This window comes from Erythranthe guttata, chromosome 8 (assembly GCF_056151865.1).
Source record: "Erythranthe guttata isolate IM_541 chromosome 8, IM_541, whole genome shotgun sequence".
In the NCBI taxonomy this organism is placed as follows: domain Eukaryota; kingdom Viridiplantae; phylum Streptophyta; class Magnoliopsida; order Lamiales; family Phrymaceae; genus Erythranthe; species Erythranthe guttata.
In genome coordinates this window covers 17,592,914-17,613,517 of record NC_142540.1, presented here as the reverse complement: position 1 = coordinate 17,613,517, position 20,604 = coordinate 17,592,914, and the positions used below count along the sequence as shown (strand labels likewise).

The 20,604-nt window shown below is 34.6% G+C and overlaps 3 protein-coding genes across 3 annotated transcripts; 1 reads left to right on the top strand and 2 right to left on the bottom strand.

The window, feature by feature from the left end:
* Positions 1 to 1,935: 1,935 nt before the first annotated feature.
* On the bottom strand, positions 1,936 to 4,021 carry CYP77B1 (cytochrome P450, family 77, subfamily B, polypeptide 1). The gene is made up of 2 exons (XM_012986539.2): positions 2,791 to 4,021; positions 1,936 to 2,488 (listed from the first exon to the last, which is right to left on the bottom strand). Exons 1-2 carry the CDS (start codon positions 3,938 to 3,940, stop codon positions 2,103 to 2,105), a joined length of 1,536 nt encoding a protein of 511 aa, XP_012841993.2. The 5' UTR covers positions 3,941 to 4,021; the 3' UTR covers positions 1,936 to 2,102.
* A 3,840-nt stretch (positions 4,022 to 7,861) lies between these two features.
* On the top strand, positions 7,862 to 11,570 carry LOC105962245 (Pseudouridine synthase family protein). The gene is made up of 11 exons (XM_088822117.1): positions 7,862 to 8,050; positions 8,261 to 8,617; positions 9,104 to 9,232; positions 9,332 to 9,586; positions 9,684 to 9,765; positions 9,887 to 10,002; positions 10,081 to 10,135; positions 10,303 to 10,414; positions 10,543 to 10,712; positions 10,847 to 11,199; positions 11,309 to 11,570. Exons 2-10 carry the CDS (start codon positions 8,358 to 8,360, stop codon positions 11,123 to 11,125), a joined length of 1,458 nt encoding a protein of 485 aa, XP_088678243.1. The 5' UTR covers positions 7,862 to 8,050; positions 8,261 to 8,357; the 3' UTR covers positions 11,126 to 11,199; positions 11,309 to 11,570.
* A 1,235-nt stretch (positions 11,571 to 12,805) lies between these two features.
* Positions 12,806 to 19,019, bottom strand: LOC105962246 (homeobox-leucine zipper protein MERISTEM L1). The gene is made up of 12 exons (XM_012986545.2): positions 18,594 to 19,019; positions 17,507 to 17,819; positions 17,292 to 17,409; positions 16,431 to 16,619; positions 15,832 to 16,278; positions 15,623 to 15,724; positions 15,283 to 15,483; positions 14,823 to 14,997; positions 14,434 to 14,705; positions 14,213 to 14,308; positions 13,375 to 13,785; positions 12,806 to 13,199 (listed from the first exon to the last, which is right to left on the bottom strand). The coding sequence occupies exons 2-11, from the start codon at positions 17,734 to 17,736 to the stop codon at positions 13,381 to 13,383; spliced, it is 2,235 nt and encodes a 744-aa protein (XP_012841999.2). The 5' UTR covers positions 17,737 to 17,819; positions 18,594 to 19,019; the 3' UTR covers positions 12,806 to 13,199; positions 13,375 to 13,380.
* Positions 19,020 to 20,604: the final 1,585 nt, after the last annotated feature.

Below are 20,604 nucleotides of genomic sequence, written 5' to 3'. Positions count from 1 at the left end.
GAAGAATATAAGAAACAAAATCTAAAGTCGGGTTACCAAAAGAATAAGCCTTAGGTAGGGAAGAAATAAAATTCAAATGTTGCACATTCAGTAAAACGATGTCACAAAATCCGCTAGGGATGAAAATCAGATTTATTTACCCTTTTCTGTAAAAATCGAAAATCAGATTATTATAAATAATATCTAGGGGAATTTGAAGAAAATCGATAATAATATTTAAAATAATATTTAGGAGATAAAAATTTGATAAAAAAAATCAAAAAATAATATTTAGGAGATAAAAATCTGATAAAAATCGAAAATAAAATTTAAAATAATAGTTAGGAGATAAAAATTTGATAAAAGATCGAAAATAATATTTCAAATAATTTTAATGAGATAAAAGTTGATAAAATATGAAAATAATAATTAGAATAATATTTAGGAGATAAAATATGATTAAAATCAAAATTATTATTTAAAATAATATTTAGGAGTTAAAAATTAGATAAAAATCGAAAATAATATTTAGGAGACAATAATCTGATAAAAAACGAAAATAATATTTAGGAGATAAAAAACTAATAAAAACATGATAAAACTCGAAAAAAATATTTAAAATATTATTTAGGAGATATATATATATATATATGATAAAATTCGAAAATAATATTTAGGAGATAAAAATCTGCTAAAAGTTGATAATTATATTTAAAATTATAGTTAGGAGATATAAATTTGATAAAACTAAAAAAATATTATTTATAATAATATTTAGGAGATAAAAATTTGATAAAAATAAAAAAAAATATTTAGGAGACAAAAATCTGATAAAAATAAAAAAAATAATATTTAAAATAATATTTAGGGGATACAAATATGATAAAATTCGAAAATAATATTTAAAATAATATTAAGGAGATAAAAATTTGATAAAAATTGAAAAATAATTACAAATATGACATTAGGGTTTCTTAGGGTTGCCCTAGCGTTTCTTTCTTTTATATATAAGATGCAAAAGAGACAAATAAAATGATGCAAAATAGGTGATTTGTTCCACTTTTAAGTAGTATTTAAGGATAAAAGAAAAACAAGCAAAAATAGAAAATAATAAATAAATAGATAAATAAATGAATAAAGTGGCAAGTGTGTGATTTGGTGAAGGTAGGTGTGCCACAAACTATGATTTAAATGGTCATTAAATAACCAATGGGCCACCAAGTCCACGGAATGGGCATTTTGCCCAACACTCTCTGCTGATATCTCTCTCTCTCTCTCTCTCTCTCTCTCTCTCTCTCTCTCTCTCTCTCTCTCTCTCTCTCTCTCTCATCTTTTCACTTCATTTACATTCAATTCAATTGGTTGTTTTGATTCAGATATTGTCTCCCATGCCACAATATATATATATACATACATGTATGTGTACGCGTATTAACCAAAATGTTAAAAGTCGTTTCAAATTTCCTAATACTGTTTTGATTTCGAACGTGGTTTCGAGAAATTTCTAGTTAGATTTGAGCAACAAACTGTAGTCATTTGAGTTAACTTTCTAATTTAGTTTAGATCAGCTAGATTGGATGTCGTACGACAAAATTATGCATGAATGGGTTACATTTTGATTAATGTTAGATGTCGTACTACAAATTCCGTGTTTCGAGTTTTGCCAAATTCAGCCTAAAATTGGATAAACTCACTTTTGAAGTCGAAACAATATTATTTAAAACGAAATTTATCGTATCCCACATATTAATTACATATATCACTAAAACATAATTACATATATATAAACTCATTTACTTAATAGAAAATGCTATAAATTATTTCAAGAAAAGATTCAATATAGTGAAAGTTGTATATAAATATATAAAATAATAATATTATATTATATATATATATATTTTGAGCTAACAACAAATTAAACACTTTTACATACATAAATATCAGATTTAATAAAAGAAAAAAACACACTTTAAATATTTGTTTAAATTAAGCAGAAAAGATAAAATAAAATAAAAGGCTATAGGAAATTAAATTAAACAGAGAAGTATATATATAATAGCATTCAATATAGTGCGATAGGGTTCACGTGGAATTGGTCAGACGGGGCGGGCCAAAAAAGTAATTCAAATATTTGTCCGGGCCAGAATTACTGCTTTAAGTGGATCCTTCATGACAACAGTGAATGCAAAAGTCTCAGCCGGGTCGGGCGGGCAACCCGGAATGGGGATCCATTTGAAAGCCTGGACCAGCTTCGCCAGCATCAGGTTCACATGCAGCGTACCCAAACTCCAAGCCGGGCATATCCTCCGACCCGCCCCGAACGGCAGCATCTTCACCCCCCTCATTCCGGTGATGTCCACCTCTACTCCGTCGCCGGTAAGGAATCTCTCCGGACGGAATTCGCTAGGGTTCTCCCACATCTCCGGGTTCTCCGTCAGCCATGCTGTGTAGAACTCCACGTTCACGTCCGCCGGAATTTTGTAACCCCCCAGCTCGATTTCTTCCGTGGCTGCGCGTGTGTTGCACGGAAAAATATTCTTTAGAACAAGAAGGATAAATATATATAATGGTGTAAATTACAATCACCACCCTGAAGTATGGTTAATGTTTGAATAATTACAACTACCTCTCTCAACTATGAAATTGAGAATATTTCATTTAATCTAGAATATTTCACTAAATTTGACACCGCATGGGTGGACGTGTAAGAAAATTTATAGTTGAGGGGTTTTGTCGTAATTTGATCATACTTTAGGGTGGTGGTTGTAATTTATCCAATATAATAATATATGTGAGAAAATACAAGTGTACCTGCATGCGAGAGGAGAAAATGGCTAGGTGGGTGTCGCCGGAAAGTTTCTTTCACCACAGCTCCGAGGTACGTCATTTTCTCCACGTCACTTTCCGTCACCGGCCCATCTTTTCCGACGCAGTCCACCACTTCGTTGTACAGTTTCTCCTGAATTTCTTGATTCAGAACCAAATGTAGTAGGGCCCACTCGAGCGTGGTGGCGCTGGTGTCGGTGCCGGCGTTAATCGTCTCCGAGCACAGCGTAATAATCTCTTCCTCCCCAAGCTTCCCTCTCCCTGGCGGCTCCAGCCCGAACAACGAGTCTATATAAGCCGCGCCGAGCGGGCTGGCCATCTCCGCCGCCGTCGAGGTAGCGTCGCCTCCGCTCTCCACGAAGGCCCGCCTGTCTCTCAGCAGCGGCACCAGGCAATCCAACTGCCGCTTCCTCAGCTCCCTCGCCTCCTTCACCTGGCGGCGGAACAGCGGCGTGAGCACCGGCAGGAAGTCCGGCAGCTTCGGCAGAGTCATTATCATCACATCTTTCAACACGCTCTCGATAACTTTGATTTTTTCTTCAGAAACTTTCACACCAAAACACAAGCAGATAAGAATACTGCAAATCGTGAGCCGACAGTTGCTCATAACTTCAACGTAGCCGAGCCGAGAACTCTCCTCCCTGAGCCGGCTCATGTGGTTCTCCATCGCCCACTTCCGTATCCAGCTGCACTGCTTGATCCTCGCCGGGTTTATCAGCTCCGTCACGAAGTTGCGGCGGAGGGACCGCCACAGCGGGCCGTACTCCGCCGAGTTGATGGCGCACTTCCCCACGCTGAATATCAGCCGGATGGGCGAGTCGGCTGGCCGGCTCGCGAACAGCGCGCCCTTCTGCACCAGCGCCTCGTGGATCAGCTCCGAGCTGGTGATTATCACTAACGTGCGCTGCCCCATCTGCATGGTGAAAATCGGCCCGTATTTTTCGCGCAAGTCGCGCACGACGAATATGAATGGCCGGCGCTGGAGAATGACCTGGAATAAGTTTCCAACGACCGGCCACCCGGGAGGCCCCGGCGGGAGGTTCTTCGACCCCCCGCCGGTGGTCGAACAGTGCCGCCACCACATGCGGAGGAAGAAGGCCGCCAAGCATAGTACTACAATGTCTATCAACTCCATTATTATTTTTATTTAATTTAATTTTGTTTTTCCCTTGTGGGAGGTTGGGAGTATTGACCAATTGGAAGTGATGTTGAATGAGTTAGCTATTGGGGGTTATAAGGGAAAAAAATTATTGGAGGTGGGTGAAATGCTTTTAATTTAACTTTCCAAGTTGATGTATTAATTAAATTACTTTTTTTTTTTTTTTTTGGAACAAAAATTAAATTACTTGGAATGACGTAGGGTAAGAAATTGGCATACACAAGAAAATTGATTTTGTTACCCTAGGTTTAATTACCGGCAATTGTCCATGTGGGTGAACCTCGGGTATTGACAGTCAACAATCGAAGAACTTGGGCGATTGTAAATGTTGAATGCATGATGGGCTACTGTTTGCCTTTTTTTTTTACATTAATTATTTTTAGGACAACTGATAGCGCACGAGGTTCTACAAGTTATATCGAAGTCAAGGTCATGGACTAGAGTAATTGCTGGGGGGGGGGGGGGGGGGGGGGGGGGGGGGGGGGGGGGGGGGGGGGGGTTGTTTCTCATGTTAGCCTAGATTTGGATGCAATTGTCCACGTGGGGGAGATCGGAGTATAAACGGTCAACACAATCGAATATCGTGAGCGCTAGCATGTACTAAATGAACACCGATTGGTTTCAGGACAACTAATAGCGATTATGTCCTACAAATTTGATTATAACTCATATATTCAAGTTCATCGATCTCAATTAATTATGAGAGCCAACAATATTTTCCCTTATAAAGCGTGCAATAATTTGTCGATCGCAACCGTACTAGAACACTAGTTTGGGTAATTTGAAACATCTATGTATATATATGGTCCAAATTTCCCATTTGGTCCCCCTCCAACTAGTGATATTATGAACCTAACTACACATATATGTGACATATAATATAAGTCAAATATTTAATTGCTACTATATTAAGAAGAGAAGTAGGCATTGGATTTTCCTTTTTTTCTTTTTCTTTTTTTTTTTCGTTATTTTTCTTTTTGGTGTGTTTTGTCGGACTGTTGCTAGATCTTATAAATATCGTAGCACATATTTTTTTTTGGGATATAAATTATTTATTTAATTTAGGGGTGAAAATTGTAATGAATTCTCGAATTCCGCATATTTCGATCTGAATATTTCTAATTTTAGAACAATATGTTATTCTTCCCGAATTCCAAAAGTCACGATTTCTATCTTTTTTTGGTTTTTTTGGTATTGGATTGGATTATATTTTACTTTCAGGATTGTGATCCGAACTTTTTTAATTTTTCGAAAATTATATATAAAGAAATTAAAAAATAACTTTAAAAAATTCCGTAGATTTCTATTAAAAAAATTCCAATTTTGGAATAACGTTTTTCATTCCAATATTCAAATTTCCGATTTTAGATTTTCTCAAAACATTTCGGAGCAGAAGTGGAACTAGTTTTTCACCTCCGGAAAAATCGTAATTATTTCTTCAATGGTTGTTGGTGATTACCATTATATTTATATCCATTTCATAACTAAGACAATATGGCCACGAACGACAATGACTTTTTTAATTATAAATAAATAGATTAATGAATAAAGGAATGTTTCCAAATTTTAGTCATGTCACTAATTAATTTTTCGACCTAATTCAATACAATATTGGAAATGGACAAATAATGAAACAAATTCTTTTTTTAAGTGACAGTTATTATGAAACAAAGAGAGTATATTATATTTAATACTTCGCATATTTGCAGTATTTTTCAAGTAAAAATTACCCAAAACAAAATCGATGAAAAAGTGCGTTGTATTCGTAGTATACTCGATCCTATTGGTCAAGTATATTTATCTACTGCATTTAATAGCAGGATTAAATTCGAGTTGCTCGATATCTCTACCATCCCAGAAAATGCAGTTGTCTGGCGCTGACAATTAATAACTTGTAATAATCCGATGGATACTATAATTCAATTGTTTGTGTATGTAAAATTAAATAAATTAAATTCAACTTTGGTGGTTGAGTATATGAGATATCTTGGTGAATTGTCAGATAAATTAATTATTACATGTGAGTTTTTTTTTATTTTATTTTTAATAAAATAAATAAATAAAAAGAATCATATACATAGTTCTTTTGTACCTGCACTCGCCATGCCTCTCATGCAGGTTAATTACTTTTTTTTTTTAATTAATTAATACAACTCAAATGTCGTGCGCAAATATTCGTCTGATTAAATATGGTGGTACAGAACAAGGAAAATTTTATTAATTTATCGAAATAATAATTTAGTAGGTTTTCACCGAGCCAGGACCAAAAGAAACTACTTCATCCGTTCCACTTTTAATTTTCAATATTTTATTTATAATTACTTAATTTCGAGTTTATATGATTTTCGACTCATTCCAACAATTTATGATACTAATTTTAAGCCGCCAACAACAATTGGAGAAAACTAAGACTCGTGAAAATATTTGCAGTGCATTTAAACCCTAATAATATTGTGGTAGCTGGTTGGTTGGAAGGTCTGCAGAGTATTCAGTGAAATTAAATACAAATTCATACCATAAATAAAATAGAAAAAAGAAAAATAAAGCACTACACTTTACAGTATATATCGAATGGACACAATTTTTAGGTCTAGATTTTTATTTTCAAATATTAATAATTTATTCAAATATTAATAATAAATAGTAATGTCATTATATATATCGTTCTACATCAACTTTAAGTATATATATATATATATATATATATATATATATATATATATATATATATATATATATATATATATATATATATCGTGTATGATGCTCTACCGTTTATGTAATTTAAGGTATGGAATAAAAGCACAAACCTAGCAATAAATATTGAGCTTTTGTTAGAGAAGAACATCTCAACAACTTACTCATGATTATAAATGAATGATTTTTTTCGTACTAGTTTTTATTTTTATTTTTTCTCTCAAAAAAAAAAAAGAAAAAAAAAAATTCCAACTACTTGGGCCTTAATAATAGGCTATACTACCTTAGTTAAATGGGCCTCTTGTCATTTACAATAACTAATATAGCCCAATAGTAAATTGGGAGTCCAACTAATATAGCATAATAAGCATGTATACATATGAATGTGCGTGTAATTATGTGTATATTTACGGTTGAATTTTACTTAGTATAAATAATCAAGCGTAACATCTAATTACCCTAAGCCTCGTAAACACTACAATTATGTTGTGGGACTTGTTTTATTTTATCCTATTTTTATTTTACCTAATTCAAAATGAAAGGTTAAACTTGGTTCGATTAAGTCTTGATTGCGGTTATTATTTTTCCTTTTCTTTTATATATTTATATTTATATATAAATTTGGTTCGATTAACTCATTAATGGATAATTAGTTAAATCCTTGCTGAAAAAAATTAGGATAAATTATGAAAACCTTCGGAACTTAGGTTAAATAATAAAAAAACACCTCCACCCAGGGGCGGATCTACTATAGGTCTAGGGTGTGCAGCTGCACACCCTTGAAATTAAAAAAAAAAAATTCCAAATATATATATCGTTATATTATATTATATGTGATAATTAAACAAAAGTAATTGGTAGTTCACCTGGTAAGTAGCTTCAATTTTGTGAGAAATGTCATAGGTTCGAGCCTCTAACATTTTCTCTCATTTTCCTAAATTCTCCAAAAAATTGCAATTGATCTTAAAATTTCGATTTTCCTACATATTAATATTATTTTATGTTGGTATTATTATTATTAAAAAAAAATCGGGGACGCTGCCCCCAAACCCCCGTAAATTTCCGCCACTGCCTCCACCTATCAATAATTATCAAAATCCCCATCTGACTAATCGTTGATCGAGTTTTTTAACAGAAAATGTGTATAGTCTATTATACCTTCAGTTAAATAGGTAGAAATAAAAGAAAATATCTGAAAAATTGTGTAAAGTCGATTCCTTGAAATAAAAAAAAAAAGATTCCATGAAAAGTCACACTGTAGGTGGTTGGTGCAAGACGGAAACAAACATCACGGAGTTTTGGTAATTACGAATAGGTGCAGCTGATTTTCGTAATTTAATCTAAGTTCGGGGGTTTAGTAATTTACCCAAAAAATTATAGGGTAAGGGGGCGATTTCTTACACCCGGTGAAAAACACCGATTAGTTCCTTCGATCCTACACCCGGTGAAAAACACCGGGTGGGTCTTCTGCTGCCACGTGTTTTTTTTTTATTTTTCTAAAACCCCTAAAGGTAAACCCTAGCGGGGAATATATTATAAAATACAAAAAAGAGACACGTGGCAGCAGAAGACCCACCCGGTATTTTTCACCGGGTGTAGGGAATCCGATTTCTTTTTCAAAATTGGCATAGAAGCGCATTTTGTTCAACTGCCAAATATACGTGATAAAATCCGGCAATCCGTACAACGGCCGACAATGGCGATGGGCGCCACCGCCGCCTTCTCTTCAATCCTCACCGGGAGTATTGTCTCCTCTCTCTTATCCGCCTCCACTTGCCGCCGGAACTTCTTCATTCCAATCAACCTCGCGCGCACGTTAGCATCCACGCAATCCCCTTTCAGGCATATTCACAAACACCACATCTGCAACGCCGCACACAGAAACCTAAGCTGCGAATCCACTGCGTCTGCAGATGTTAGTACGGATTCTTCAATTTCTGCCTCTAATAGTAATAGGTAATTCAATTTCCTGTATGTATATAATTGATTGTGCAACTCTGCATTTGTTCTACATAGTTAGTTTGTTGTTACAGATTACTTCAATTGATTGTAGCATGTTAACAAAAAAAATCAAAAATGTCAAAAAAAAACCCGAAATTCAGTGTTATTCTCAAATAATTCGAGGATTGGAGCACGAAACTATTACTAAATATTACGAAAACATAGAGTTCATGCTTAGGTAGTATCGGATTATCTGGTAAATAATACGAACAATGTAATTCTCTAATTATCTATGTTTAAAAGACCAATTGAATTCTGTAATTTATGAAAAAAAAATGATTAGGGAATTGAAAAATGAAGTTTATCGTAAGATCGTTCGAAAATTATCATTTATCAGTCAATTTGCTTTGATATGAGATTGTTTATTTAACTATTAGACCTTTTTTTCTTGTTTTTTTTTTTGTACCAGAAACTTGCTTAACTAATAACTATTTCGTCCAGCTATCCTCCATACGGACGATTACTTCCTTGCCCCTCCCAGAATGGACCTCCAAGAGTAGAACACTTGGTTGTTACAGAAGGAGGACCTGTTCTTGATTTTATTAGCAAGTCATTGAATATTCCATCTCCGTGAGTTTCGTTATTCCTTCACCGTTTTTACTCGAATTCTGTCTTGACATGTGATTATGAATAGTACAATTAGGTTGAGTTTGTTTCCTATCTTTCAAGATTTGTTGCAGATCTCATTCATTTTGGAGCGGTATTTTATGCTCTTGTATGCCCAGACCCTCCTCCAACTGCTACACCTGAGCAAATCAATTTTTTTAAAGAATATACTGACCCATCCCTGCTAAGGAAAAGATCGTCGATTAAAGGGAAGACATTTCGAGAAGCTCAAAAGACTTTTCGAATATCTCGCACTGATGAGTTTGTTGAAACTGGGACATACTTGCGGGTGCATGTACACCCAAAACGGTTTCCAAGGTATTCATCAGATGTATTTTTTTGACTTAGTCCTTTCTTATTTTGGTTTAATTTGATATGTGAAGCTTTGTAGTTATTATATATCTTCTCTGATCAGGTGTTACGAAATTGACTGGAGATCTCGAGTTATTGCTGTGGCTGAAAGCTATGTTGTTTTGGACAAACCTGCGGGTACATCAGTACGTGGTTGATCTTTTTTAATTTTATAGTTTATATGACTGTGAGTTTTGTTGTTTTTAATTATTTTTTCCTTGAGAATGTAACGTGAGCAATTTTCTCAACATGTGTTAACTTTATCAGGTTGGAGGCACCACAGACAACATCGAAGAAAGTTGTGCAACATTTACGACTCGTGCCTTGGGATTTGAGGCTCCATTGATCACTACCCACCAGATTGATAACTGTACCGAGGGATGGTGAGTCAAAAATATCATAACTATATCGGATATGCAGCAATAGAAGCAGAGTGTTAACTGTCCGTTGTTTACTTACAGTGTAGTATTGGCAAGAACAAAGGAGTACTGCTCAGTTTTTCATGGGAAAATAAGGGTTAGTGACGGATATATCTCTCTTGCTAAAGTGATAGGGCACTCAATTTTTCAATTTTTTACGAACTGAAAATCACAAACATTGTATACAGTCTTGTACTTTTTCGTATGTGTTGTGTGTCCACTGTAGGAATAATTTAAATTTGTATATATGGTCCTTCACTTCAGGAGAAAAAGGTTAAGAAGCTTTATCTTGCACTTGCTGCTGCTCCCGTATCAATTGGAGTTATTACCCACTATATGCGTCCGGTTAATATTGCACCTCGACTGGTTTCTGAAGGTAACTTCATTAATTTTTTTGTGACCTCTTATTGTAACAATTTAATCCCTTATTTTTCCACTATAATGCATGAGAATAATTTGCAAGATTTTATTGAAAAAAAAAAACTACGCCTTTGGTGCATGCAGATTTAGTCAATGGGTGGCACTTATGCCAACTCGAGGTCTTGGAATGCAGGAAGGTTCCCTGGCCAAGTAATATAGCTGAAGAGAAGAACAGAGTTGAGGATTGTGGATGGCCTAGCAAAGACTTTGCATACGAGTGTAAAGTCAACCTTTTGACTGGTCGGACACATCAGGTATTTAATCGGTACCCGAAAAATTTGAACCCGAAAAATTTGACATCTATCAAATCTAGTCACGATTCCCAAACATGACCTTAGAGGATAAATTTGTCATCCATATTTGAACTTTTTTTTTAATTGAACTGCAGATTCGGGCACAATTTGCTGCTTGTGGGGCCCCTCTAGTGGGCGACTCAATGTACATGCCAGCTGCCGTTGCTGAGGTGGATAGACCTGACCTGAACCCGTTTGGCAAGAACAAGAAAGAGTACGCGAGTGATGATATTAAAGCATTGGCTGTTGAAGAATGGATTGCACGACACGGGAAAGAACCTATTGTTGCCATTGGTCTTCAAGCATGCAAGATCTCGTGGGATAGTGACGAAGAGCAGCACAGCTATGAGGCTGGTCGTCCATGGTGGAGGTGAATACAGCTTACGTAGCTGTGTGTACTGTGTGCAAGATTAATCGAAAAGTTGTGTCCGACTTTTTTTCATCGAAGGTAAATATCTGGAATTCTTTTATTAACCTTGTTAAGAAATTATTAGTAAATCTTTTACATGCATTTTTCTTTTCCCTTTAATTTTATATTTGCTTTCATTGATTCAAAGATCTTGAAACTCGGTCAGCGAAAAGTCAACAGACTATATTTCTGATGCCAGTGATATTCGGCCAGGCCTGCTCGGACGTAGCCCAACAAGGAAGGTAATTTTAGATGAATTGTTTCTTCAGTAATTATGAATTAACATCTTTTTTGCTATATATTTTGCTGTAAAAACTATTAAAATCATATATTATACGATTTAATGAATTGACAATTTCAGCTATTTTTTGGCAAAAAACATGAGCTATAGTATACGATTTTTTTGTAATTATGATCGACTAGTAAAAAATTAGTTAAACTTATTTTAGATGAACCATTTCTAGACTGATTATGAATTAACATATTCGTTGCAATATATTTGACGGTGAAAAACTATTAAAATAACATATAACCATTTTCCGCTATTTTTGGCAAAAACTGTGAGCTATATAGTATACAAATTTTTATGATTTTGTTCGAGTGGTAAAAAAATAATAAAACCAATTTTAGATGAACTATTGGTTGATTAATTATGAATTAACATCTTCATTACAATATATTCAACTGTGAAAAACTATTAAAAAAGTATATGACTATTTCAGTCATTTTTATCAAAACAAAAACGTGAGCTTGCTCGAGTGAAAAATTAGTAAATAAACATATAGATATTATATAGTGTATTGTTTTTTTTTTTTGAATTCGTAACTTCCTTATCCAACTTGTTATACTCGTGTATTATCTTTATCCATATAAAGTAGTAAAAAAGAAACTAAAATTAACCGACAGAATATTGAACAGTACATATTTAGCTCTACTCATTATATATTTCCAACCACCGTTGTAAATTCTGAATTTAACAAGAAAAATATATTGTGCAGAAGAGTTGTTCATGAGAGGGTAGCAGCATTTAGTCTTGTCCGAAGCTTTTTAGTTATTTATGTATGAGAGTTTTTAATGCTAGTCCTTTTTTTGTGTACAGTCAGAATTTAATTCTCAGCTAGCTTTACTGCCAGATGATATCAATCGTGACCTAATTTTGCAGTTGTCGTCCATTATCGGTCGAAGTAGACGAATCGAATCGAATCGGAATTTGCACTTTCGAAAAACAAAATCCAATCTTGTTTCCGGAAGTGAATCTGAAATTGGAATAATTAAAAAAAAAAATCTGTAATTGGAATAATAAAATAATTTGATCCTATTCAGATCGAAACCAGCATAATTTGGGATTTTCATTTTTAATCAATTATAATATAAAATACATTATAATATTAATACTATAAGTGTATTTTAAGGAAAACAAAGGAAGCTTTGGAAATACTTTCGAAACTAAAATCGTATCAAAAATCGGAAATTAATCAGAATAGTCAGAATTTAGAATGAGTAATATGTTCTATAATTAGAACTTTTTTGCAACGGAATCGAACGAAATTCGAAAGTCCTGTTCCGATATCCACCCGACATTTTCAGACATGATCAGTCTAGTATAAATAGCAAAGTTAATAGTAGAACACTGAATTAAATAAACCAAAATACAACAGCAAATTAAAAACGGGGAATCACTACTGTTTCGTTAGAACGAACGAAAGATTTGATCAACATCCATGCATTGTCTGCTAACTAATTAAAAACCTCATTCAAATCTCCGAAAAACATCGACATAAATTAAAAAAAAAAAAAAAAAAAAAAAAAACATAAATACGAGAGAATCTCTTACAATGTTGTTAAAAACAAAAAAAGGTATCTGTTTACTTAATAAAGAGATATTTAGTAGGCAGAGTCAATACCCGAACCAATTACCCTTGCAGTCTGGTGAAAATCGTCGCTTTAGTCGTAATAATTAATATTAATAAACACCACCCGGCAAGGATTAATTCAAGGTGCGTTCTTGACTTCTTCGTTACTTCTTCCTCCGATCCTCACTGCCAAAAACAAAATTAAATTAAATAAACGAGAAGCTATTTATCGATGAATTTATGTCTGAAAAGTCAAGCAAATATATCCTGGATTATTTAGTTATATTTAGTTACAACTTAAAGCAGCTTATTTTAAGAGAAGTAGAAACAGACGAGATTAGGGTTTAGAGAAATTAATTACCATGCATTAAGCACCATCACACGAAACGGCACCTTTGATCCTCTCCACGGTGCACTTAATAAGGCTATTAACAGTCGCCACCGAGCCAAGAGAAAGCTTAGCCGTTGGCACGGAATCAACTAGTATCTGAAACGCAACCGTCAATAGGGACCCACCGTTTCCAACATCGGGCCCACCACTACCGACTTCATCGTTGTTGTTATTGTTTTTAATAATATTGTTGTTGTTTTCAGGTCCGTCGGGTAGTATAGCAAAACCGGAGGGCAAAAGCGCCACGTAATCGGGATCTCCGCCGCTCAAAACCACGTTCATGGCTATGATATCCACCGGAGCGTACACCACGAACGAGCCGGTCGAATCGGAGCAACTCTCTTGCAGTATCAGCATATTGCTCTGGCTTGAATTTGCACTCTGCATGCATACATATATACATATATATAGCAATTAATATCCTCGCATACATATATACAAATATATAACACATAGTGTTTTTCGACAATTAGAGAAAAAAAGGGGTGCTAACTGCAATAAACCAAAGATATACACTACAAGAAAAAGTTGCATTAGCAACACCCCAATTGTGACAAACGCAAAAGTTGTCACTTAATGCACACATTAAGTGACAACATCTTTTTTATTGTCACTAATAACTCTTTTTTTTGTCACTATAGAGCATTAGCGACACCCCGTTAGTGACAACACTTTTTGCCTAACTATGTGAAAAATAGATGTTGTCACTCAAAAGATTTTTTTTTAATGATACTGTAATTCAGTTAGAAAAAAAACATGACATATAGTACGAATAGTGTTGATTTGAAATGAGTTTCTCGATTCTTACGTTAACACGAAGCAAAGAGACGGAGTTCCCGGGATCGCGTCCATTCGCAATGTGCGCCATTTCTTGAACTAATCCACCATTCGAGAGAATATCCCACTTTTTATTTAATCACAAAAAAAAAGTTGATTAATTATATAAATAATCTTGACAAAGGTAACAAAAAGTTTTATTTTTTTTAATAGTAATGATTTGATAACAAGTTTATATATATATATACATACCTCGCTTCGCGAGTTCTCGTCGCGAAGAAAATCGAAAACGGTTTTAGGTGGGACCGGGAGCCAAAACGAGGTGGCAGCGCTAAGCACAATGCCCGGTGGCCTGCCTGGATCATCCATGCTCTTTCTTGTCATAACCCTAACATCATCGGCCCCACTTCCAGACAACGTTGTCCACGTGTGCGCGGTGGACGCACCCACACCGGAGCAGAAGCTCATCAGCATTCTCTCCGCCAGCTTCAGCATACTCTTTCTTCCTTTCGGTGAAGATATTACTGCACCAATATTTACATTTACATGTCATATAATATATACTAGTCTCTGAAAATTAATTAATAAATTCCCAAGACATTAATTATATTGTATATATATCTTGATATAATATAATGTACCTCCAACATCACCAGCTGCAATGCTGTTCGCCATAACGCTCGCAAGGCGTTCGCACTGCCGATCGAGCGTTGCCACCCAACGTTTAGCACCGAAAGCAAGACCTGAGTTTACGAGCGGTTTGTAGATATTATGAACCGATCTATCGTCCACTTCCACATGCTCAACCCATGTAACCTATTATCAAGAAAATACATACATTACCAAATTGAATTGGTTAATTACAGTAGAATCTCGATAAATTAATACTCGATAAATTAATGATCTCGCTTAAATGATAGTTTCTCTCGGTCCCGACTCGGTGAAAATATGTTAAATTATTAACTCGATAATTTAATAATTCGCTAAACTAATAGAATTTCCCTAGTCCCGACTGTATTAATTTATAGAGGTTCAACTGTATATATATTAAACCGAAAATTGGAATAAGTTTATTCAATTTAAAAAAAAAAATAGGGTTACCTTAGAGTAGCCATTGGGCAATTCTTGAATGAGACAACCAGAAGGCCTTCTTCTGCATCTAGATACAGAAGTAGGTCTTAAGTTGTCCAATGAAACATCAACAACTGCCCAAATTCCTTCGCCGTGTTGTTTGCAGTATCTTACAAAGTAGTTCTCTCGAGTCGGAACCAATGGCGAAGGCACCTGAAACTCCGCAGTCATCTATAAAAAAAAATAAAGATTCTTTTTTTAATCAAGTAATGCAAAGTAGTACTAGTAAATCATGTAATTAAAATTTAAAAAAAAAAAAAAAAAAAGAAGAAGAAGAAAAAAGGGTTTCGTATGTTTCCGATTCTCTTACCACTTGTAAAGCACCATTGTAATTGCCCGCGACCCCGGTCGACAACACTTCCAAAGTCATTGCCCTAGACACAATACTCGCAAACACATTCGACCATTGATCCTACAATAACATATGTATATATATCGATATTAAAAATCGTACGACATTTTTTCTTCGAACAAACCCTAAAAATGAACATCCAATTAGTTAAAAATTAACATACATACCACATCCATGAGGATTTCGACAAGGTTGACATGATTCATAATCACAACAGCTGACTCTCTAGAAGCTTCCGACTTAAACCCTAGCGGCTTCGGACCAATGCCACGTGGGAATGTCCGAACGTACTCTTCTTCACTCAATATCTCGACGGAGCTATCACTGCTTGAAATCCACAAAGGCTCCCCACTTTGAGCCATTCTTATCAACTCCTCCATGGCTGCGACAGCTAGCTCGATGATCATTGGCTTGTCCGCATCGGTGGGGCCCGATACTGACCTAAGAAGATCCGCAGCTCCGTAAATATTTTCTCCCGGAATATTCCCACCTGTCTGTGTGCCATAACTCCCCACTCCAAGATCAAGCGAACGAGATGAAGCGGATGAAAGGTGTGGGTATGACAGCATTGGTTTTCCGACGTACTTTGCAGCTATTCCCGATATCCTATCAATCTGCCACGTCATCATAGTACGTGTTTTTTTTTTTTTGTTAGGACCATGATGTAATAGAACATTTAATTATATATATGTTCACTATAACATAAAAACAAGAAATATTTTGGAGGATTAATTAGTAGCCCTATATATTCAAGATTTATATTTACCTCTTCTCTCAAGCGAACGTTTTCGATCCTGAGATGCTGTTCGTCGAAGGACATCTCTCCAATAGCAGCAGGACCACCACAGTTTGGACAGGTGGCATTAGTCAGAGCTTCTTTGTACCGTACATTCTCCGCCCGTAGCTTCTCGTTCTCGTTGCGAAGGTTTGTGTTTTCATGGCGCTCGTGTTGAGACTGAAAATAATAATAACAATAACAATGACTATTATATGATTTATTATGCATACAAATTTTAGACAACATTAATTAAACCGAGGGAAAATTGTAGTTTTGGTGCTCTATGTTGTCCGATTTCGTATTTTAGTCCTCTATATTATAATGTTCTTTTTTTTTCAATTTACATGCAATAAGTTTCCCAATTTAGTATATAATTGGTTCTATTTTGCATGAATTTTTTTAAATTTTAGGGCAAATTACCCACCCTGAGTTATGGTCAAATTACGAAACACCCTCCTATTTGGGTAATTACAGACACTTCCATCAACTATGTATTATCTTACAAAAAGACCTCTCGAGAGGTAAATTTAGGGATGTTAATTCAGTAAAATCGAACCAAAATTTTGAGACGCCATCATTTCATACTGTTTATCGAATTAAATATACGATTTGGTTCAAAAAATAACCGAATTACATAAATTTTATGTAAAAATATTTAAAAGAAGGAGTGGTTGTAACTACCCAAACAGTAGAGGGTTTTTACGTAATTTTAACCATATACATTCACTTAAAAATTATAAATTTCAGTGATTTTGTTACCTACATTGTTAAACAAAGTGGGTAAAGACCAACAATAAATATACTTTTTTTGCATGTAAAATGACATATTTGTCCCTGAAAAATGAATACCTTCATCTGGGTGCGTTTGTTCTGGAACCAGAACTTAATCTGCAGAGGCTCTAACCCTAACCGGCGTCCAAGCTCCTTCCTCTGTTTATCATCAGGGTGTGGGCACTCTTTGAAAAACCTGTCAAAACATTTTTTTTTTTATTAGGGCAAAAAAAAAAAAATCAGGGTTTTCAAAAAAAAAAAAAAATCAGACAGCTGGCAGAAGATGTCCGTACGATTCCATTTCTTGGATTTGGTGCTGGGTGTGGCGGTGGTAGCGCTTCTTCTTAGGGCGTTGATTGGGGTCCTGGTCGTCGCCGGAGGTGGGCTCCATTATGTCGGTGCCGGATTTGCTCTCGTACTCTTCGTCCCGGATCAGGTGGTCCATCTCATTATTTTCCGGCGGTTTGTGGCCGGCCATTTCCAGCAGGTGGTGGTGGCTTTCGAACATGTTCGGCTGAAACATCTCTTCTTGCTTCTCTGTTTGTGTGTGTATATATATATATATATATCTCCGACACGGTGAAAAAAGCTGGAATTTTAGGTAACCTGAGAATGAAGAATTAATCAACAAGTATTAAAAAGATAGATAGATACATAGATAGATACAGTAAGTCAATAACCAGTGTGATAAATTTAGACCTAAAATCCATGATGTAATAAATTAAATCCAAAGACGGTTCAGTTTTTTTTTTTAATTAACCATGAGAAGACGAAATGGTTGACTTTCTTGAAAATAATTATTGTTAAAGAATAAAATGTCCTTATAATTAATAAAAGTGTGATATGACAAGGAAATTAAATAGGGTTTGTTCAAAAGTTATTTGTATGTACAGTACTTGAAAATAAATCAATGGTGGAAATTAATAAAAAATAAAAAAAATAATAAATGATTTGCCCATTTGTTCTCGATTGATGAGATCATGGTAAGTCTTATCTACTAATTAAACAGTAACGGAGTTTCTTAAACTCGCCGGAATATTCTGTACAAAAAAAAAAAACCCTTCTTAAAAATGGAATCTCTGTCAGTATCAGAGAAACATAAATCGGGTGGTTTACTTTACATGTAAACAACAGACTAATAACAATGGAGTTTTGGTTTTCGTTTTAGGGTTTCAAGCAAATAAATGATGGTATACATATTACATAACAGAGAGAGAGAGAGAGAGAGAGAGAGAGAGAGAGAGAGAGAGAGAGAGAGAGAGAGAGAGAGAGAGAGAGATGGAATTAATCAAAGAAGTTCAGCTGAAATCTTTTTTTATTGTTTCTCTCTCTAAAACAAATTGAAGAGAGCAAAATTCAGGAAATGAGAAACAAACTTACTGTATGTTCTTGAAAAATCTCGGACAGGAAGAAAACCCTACTTTTTGGTTGTTATTACAGCGAAGGAAGAGAGAGAGAGCAGATCTGGTTTATAAAGAGGAGGAGAGAGATTTGAATAGAGAGCAAAATAAAGGAGGTGGTTCTCAGGTTAATTGCAGATGGTGCCTTTCTTGTGAATAGAATTTATGAAGGAATGCTGGGATGTGAGGGGATGAGAGAGAGAGAGAGAGAGGTGATATATGAGAGAGAAAGAAAGAGAGAGAGAGAGATATAGAGAGAGAAAGAGATGAGAAGGGTGAAGAAGGAAAGAGGAACAGGTGGAGAAGATGTGGCAGCGAAGGAGTTATTACAGAGCGGGTGCGATTGCATTTAATGGCGGGGAGAGGAATAGAGAGAGAGAGAGAGATGGTTTTTATTGCTTAGGAGAGAGAAAGGGTTTTTATTTATTTATTTATTATCATTTTTTATTTTTATTTTTAAATTTTAAATATTTTCATGTTTCATGCGGTGAAAGAACATAGTATTATGGTCTCTCTCTTCCCCCACCCCCCAGCACACACACACACACACACTGAACTCAATCCCCCACTGTATTTTTTTTTCTTTTTTTTTGTGTTTTTTTTTTTGTATTTTATGTGAAGTATAAAATATAAATGCAGTTAACCGAAAAGTATTAACAAATTATACGAAATAACTAGGGAATACGATTATACGACGTCTACGAGAAGTTGCGTATCTACGGGTGTTCGGTGTAGATACTACGAATTAATGGAACGGTTACAACATTTCGGAAGCTCGAGAAATTTAATTAATGTATCGAGTGTATTTAAATGAATGCGGAATTTAATCTTGAAAGTTTATTTTCCCTCTTTTATTCATGTGTGTGATAATTTTATTCGAGGCAAAAACGGGTTGTATGTATAATTTGAATATCGAAAAAATAATTATAATATTTTTCGATTTTTTTTACTCGGTGTTATCCGTTTGTATAAAATGGCAACTAAATCGTATTATCGTGTAAACAACTCACATTTTTCCTAATTTGCTGAAATTTAATTTTCTTGCTAGTGAGCTGTAGCTGATGAAAATTTATATATCATCAGATAATAACTAAAAAGGAAATAGTTTAAATTTTTCCTAATTTAATTGCTAAAAAACTAATTTTCTAGCTAGTGAGCTGTAGCTGATGAATAAAATATGTACAATATATATATATATATATATATATATATATATATATATATATATATATATTAAATAAGCAGTAGTAGCCTTTATTTAATGCTGTGTTTAAATAATATGGTGCAATATTGTTTGAGCAAACGAGGTCCCATTCACTACGGTTGGTAGACAAACCCTTTAAAGAATTAATCCTTTGTATTTAATATATTTATTATGGTGCTGTTGTCATGTGTAGATAAATATATGTCACCTTTTATTTTATTTTTTACGAATAATAATTAACCAAAATTAAATGATTAAATAAACATAGAAAAAAATTAATGAGATTAATTTTCTTGTCTCCTAATCTTGTCACATTGATATAGCAAAGTTGCAAGAGATTACAAAGATTACTTCCCACATATTTAAACTCTCATTTTCTATCTTTTTCTCTCGATCGATCTTTTGATACGCGTGTTTATATGGTGCACGTGTGTGCGTTTCTTCTTAACTTCAACAATTCATCATTCCTTATTATATCTCGAAAAGGAATCCTTCGAGAAGTTTTCCACTGTATCCGAGGCTTTCAGCTAACTTTGATCGGCGCCTTCCTCTCGTTCCACGTGTGGACTAATCTTCCAACCCGTCGCGACTTTGATTAGTTGATCGAAATTTATATGTCTCTTTGTTTTGTAATAATAATAGCATTTGGAAATTAGTGTAATAACTTGGAGCCATGGACACTAGATTCTTGCCTAATTCTATTAGCTCAACTTATCAATGCAAAATTTATATCTATGAATTTGAGCTATTAATATAATTAATAATATAGTTAATAATCATTGAACAA

Excerpts from the sequence above, each read along its gene's own strand:
- LOC105962246 (XM_012986545.2), bottom strand. The coding sequence starts at position 17,736 with ATGTTTCAGCCGAACATGTTCGAAAGCCACCACCACCTGCTGGAAATG. Across the intron at positions 17,410-17,506 it reads CAAATCCAAGAAATGGAATC|GTTTTTCAAAGAGTGCCCAC; the intron begins GTACGGACATCT and ends ATGTTTTGACAG. Across the intron at positions 15,725-15,831 it reads TCGAAATCCTCATGGATGTG|GATCAATGGTCGAATGTGTT; the intron begins GTATGTATGTTA and ends ATGTTATTGTAG.
- LOC105962245 (XM_088822117.1), top strand. The coding sequence starts at position 8,358 with ATGGCGATGGGCGCCACCGCCGCCTTCTCTTCAATCCTCACCGGGAGT. Across the intron at positions 10,136-10,302 it reads TTTTTCATGGGAAAATAAGG|GAGAAAAAGGTTAAGAAGCT; the intron begins GTTAGTGACGGA and ends CCTTCACTTCAG. Across the intron at positions 10,713-10,846 it reads TGACTGGTCGGACACATCAG|ATTCGGGCACAATTTGCTGC; the intron begins GTATTTAATCGG and ends ATTGAACTGCAG.
- CYP77B1 (XM_012986539.2), bottom strand. The coding sequence starts at position 3,940 with ATGGAGTTGATAGACATTGTAGTACTATGCTTGGCGGCCTTCTTCCTC. Across the intron at positions 2,489-2,790 it reads TTTTCTCCTCTCGCATGCAG|CCACGGAAGAAATCGAGCTG; the intron begins GTACACTTGTAT and ends ACACACGCGCAG.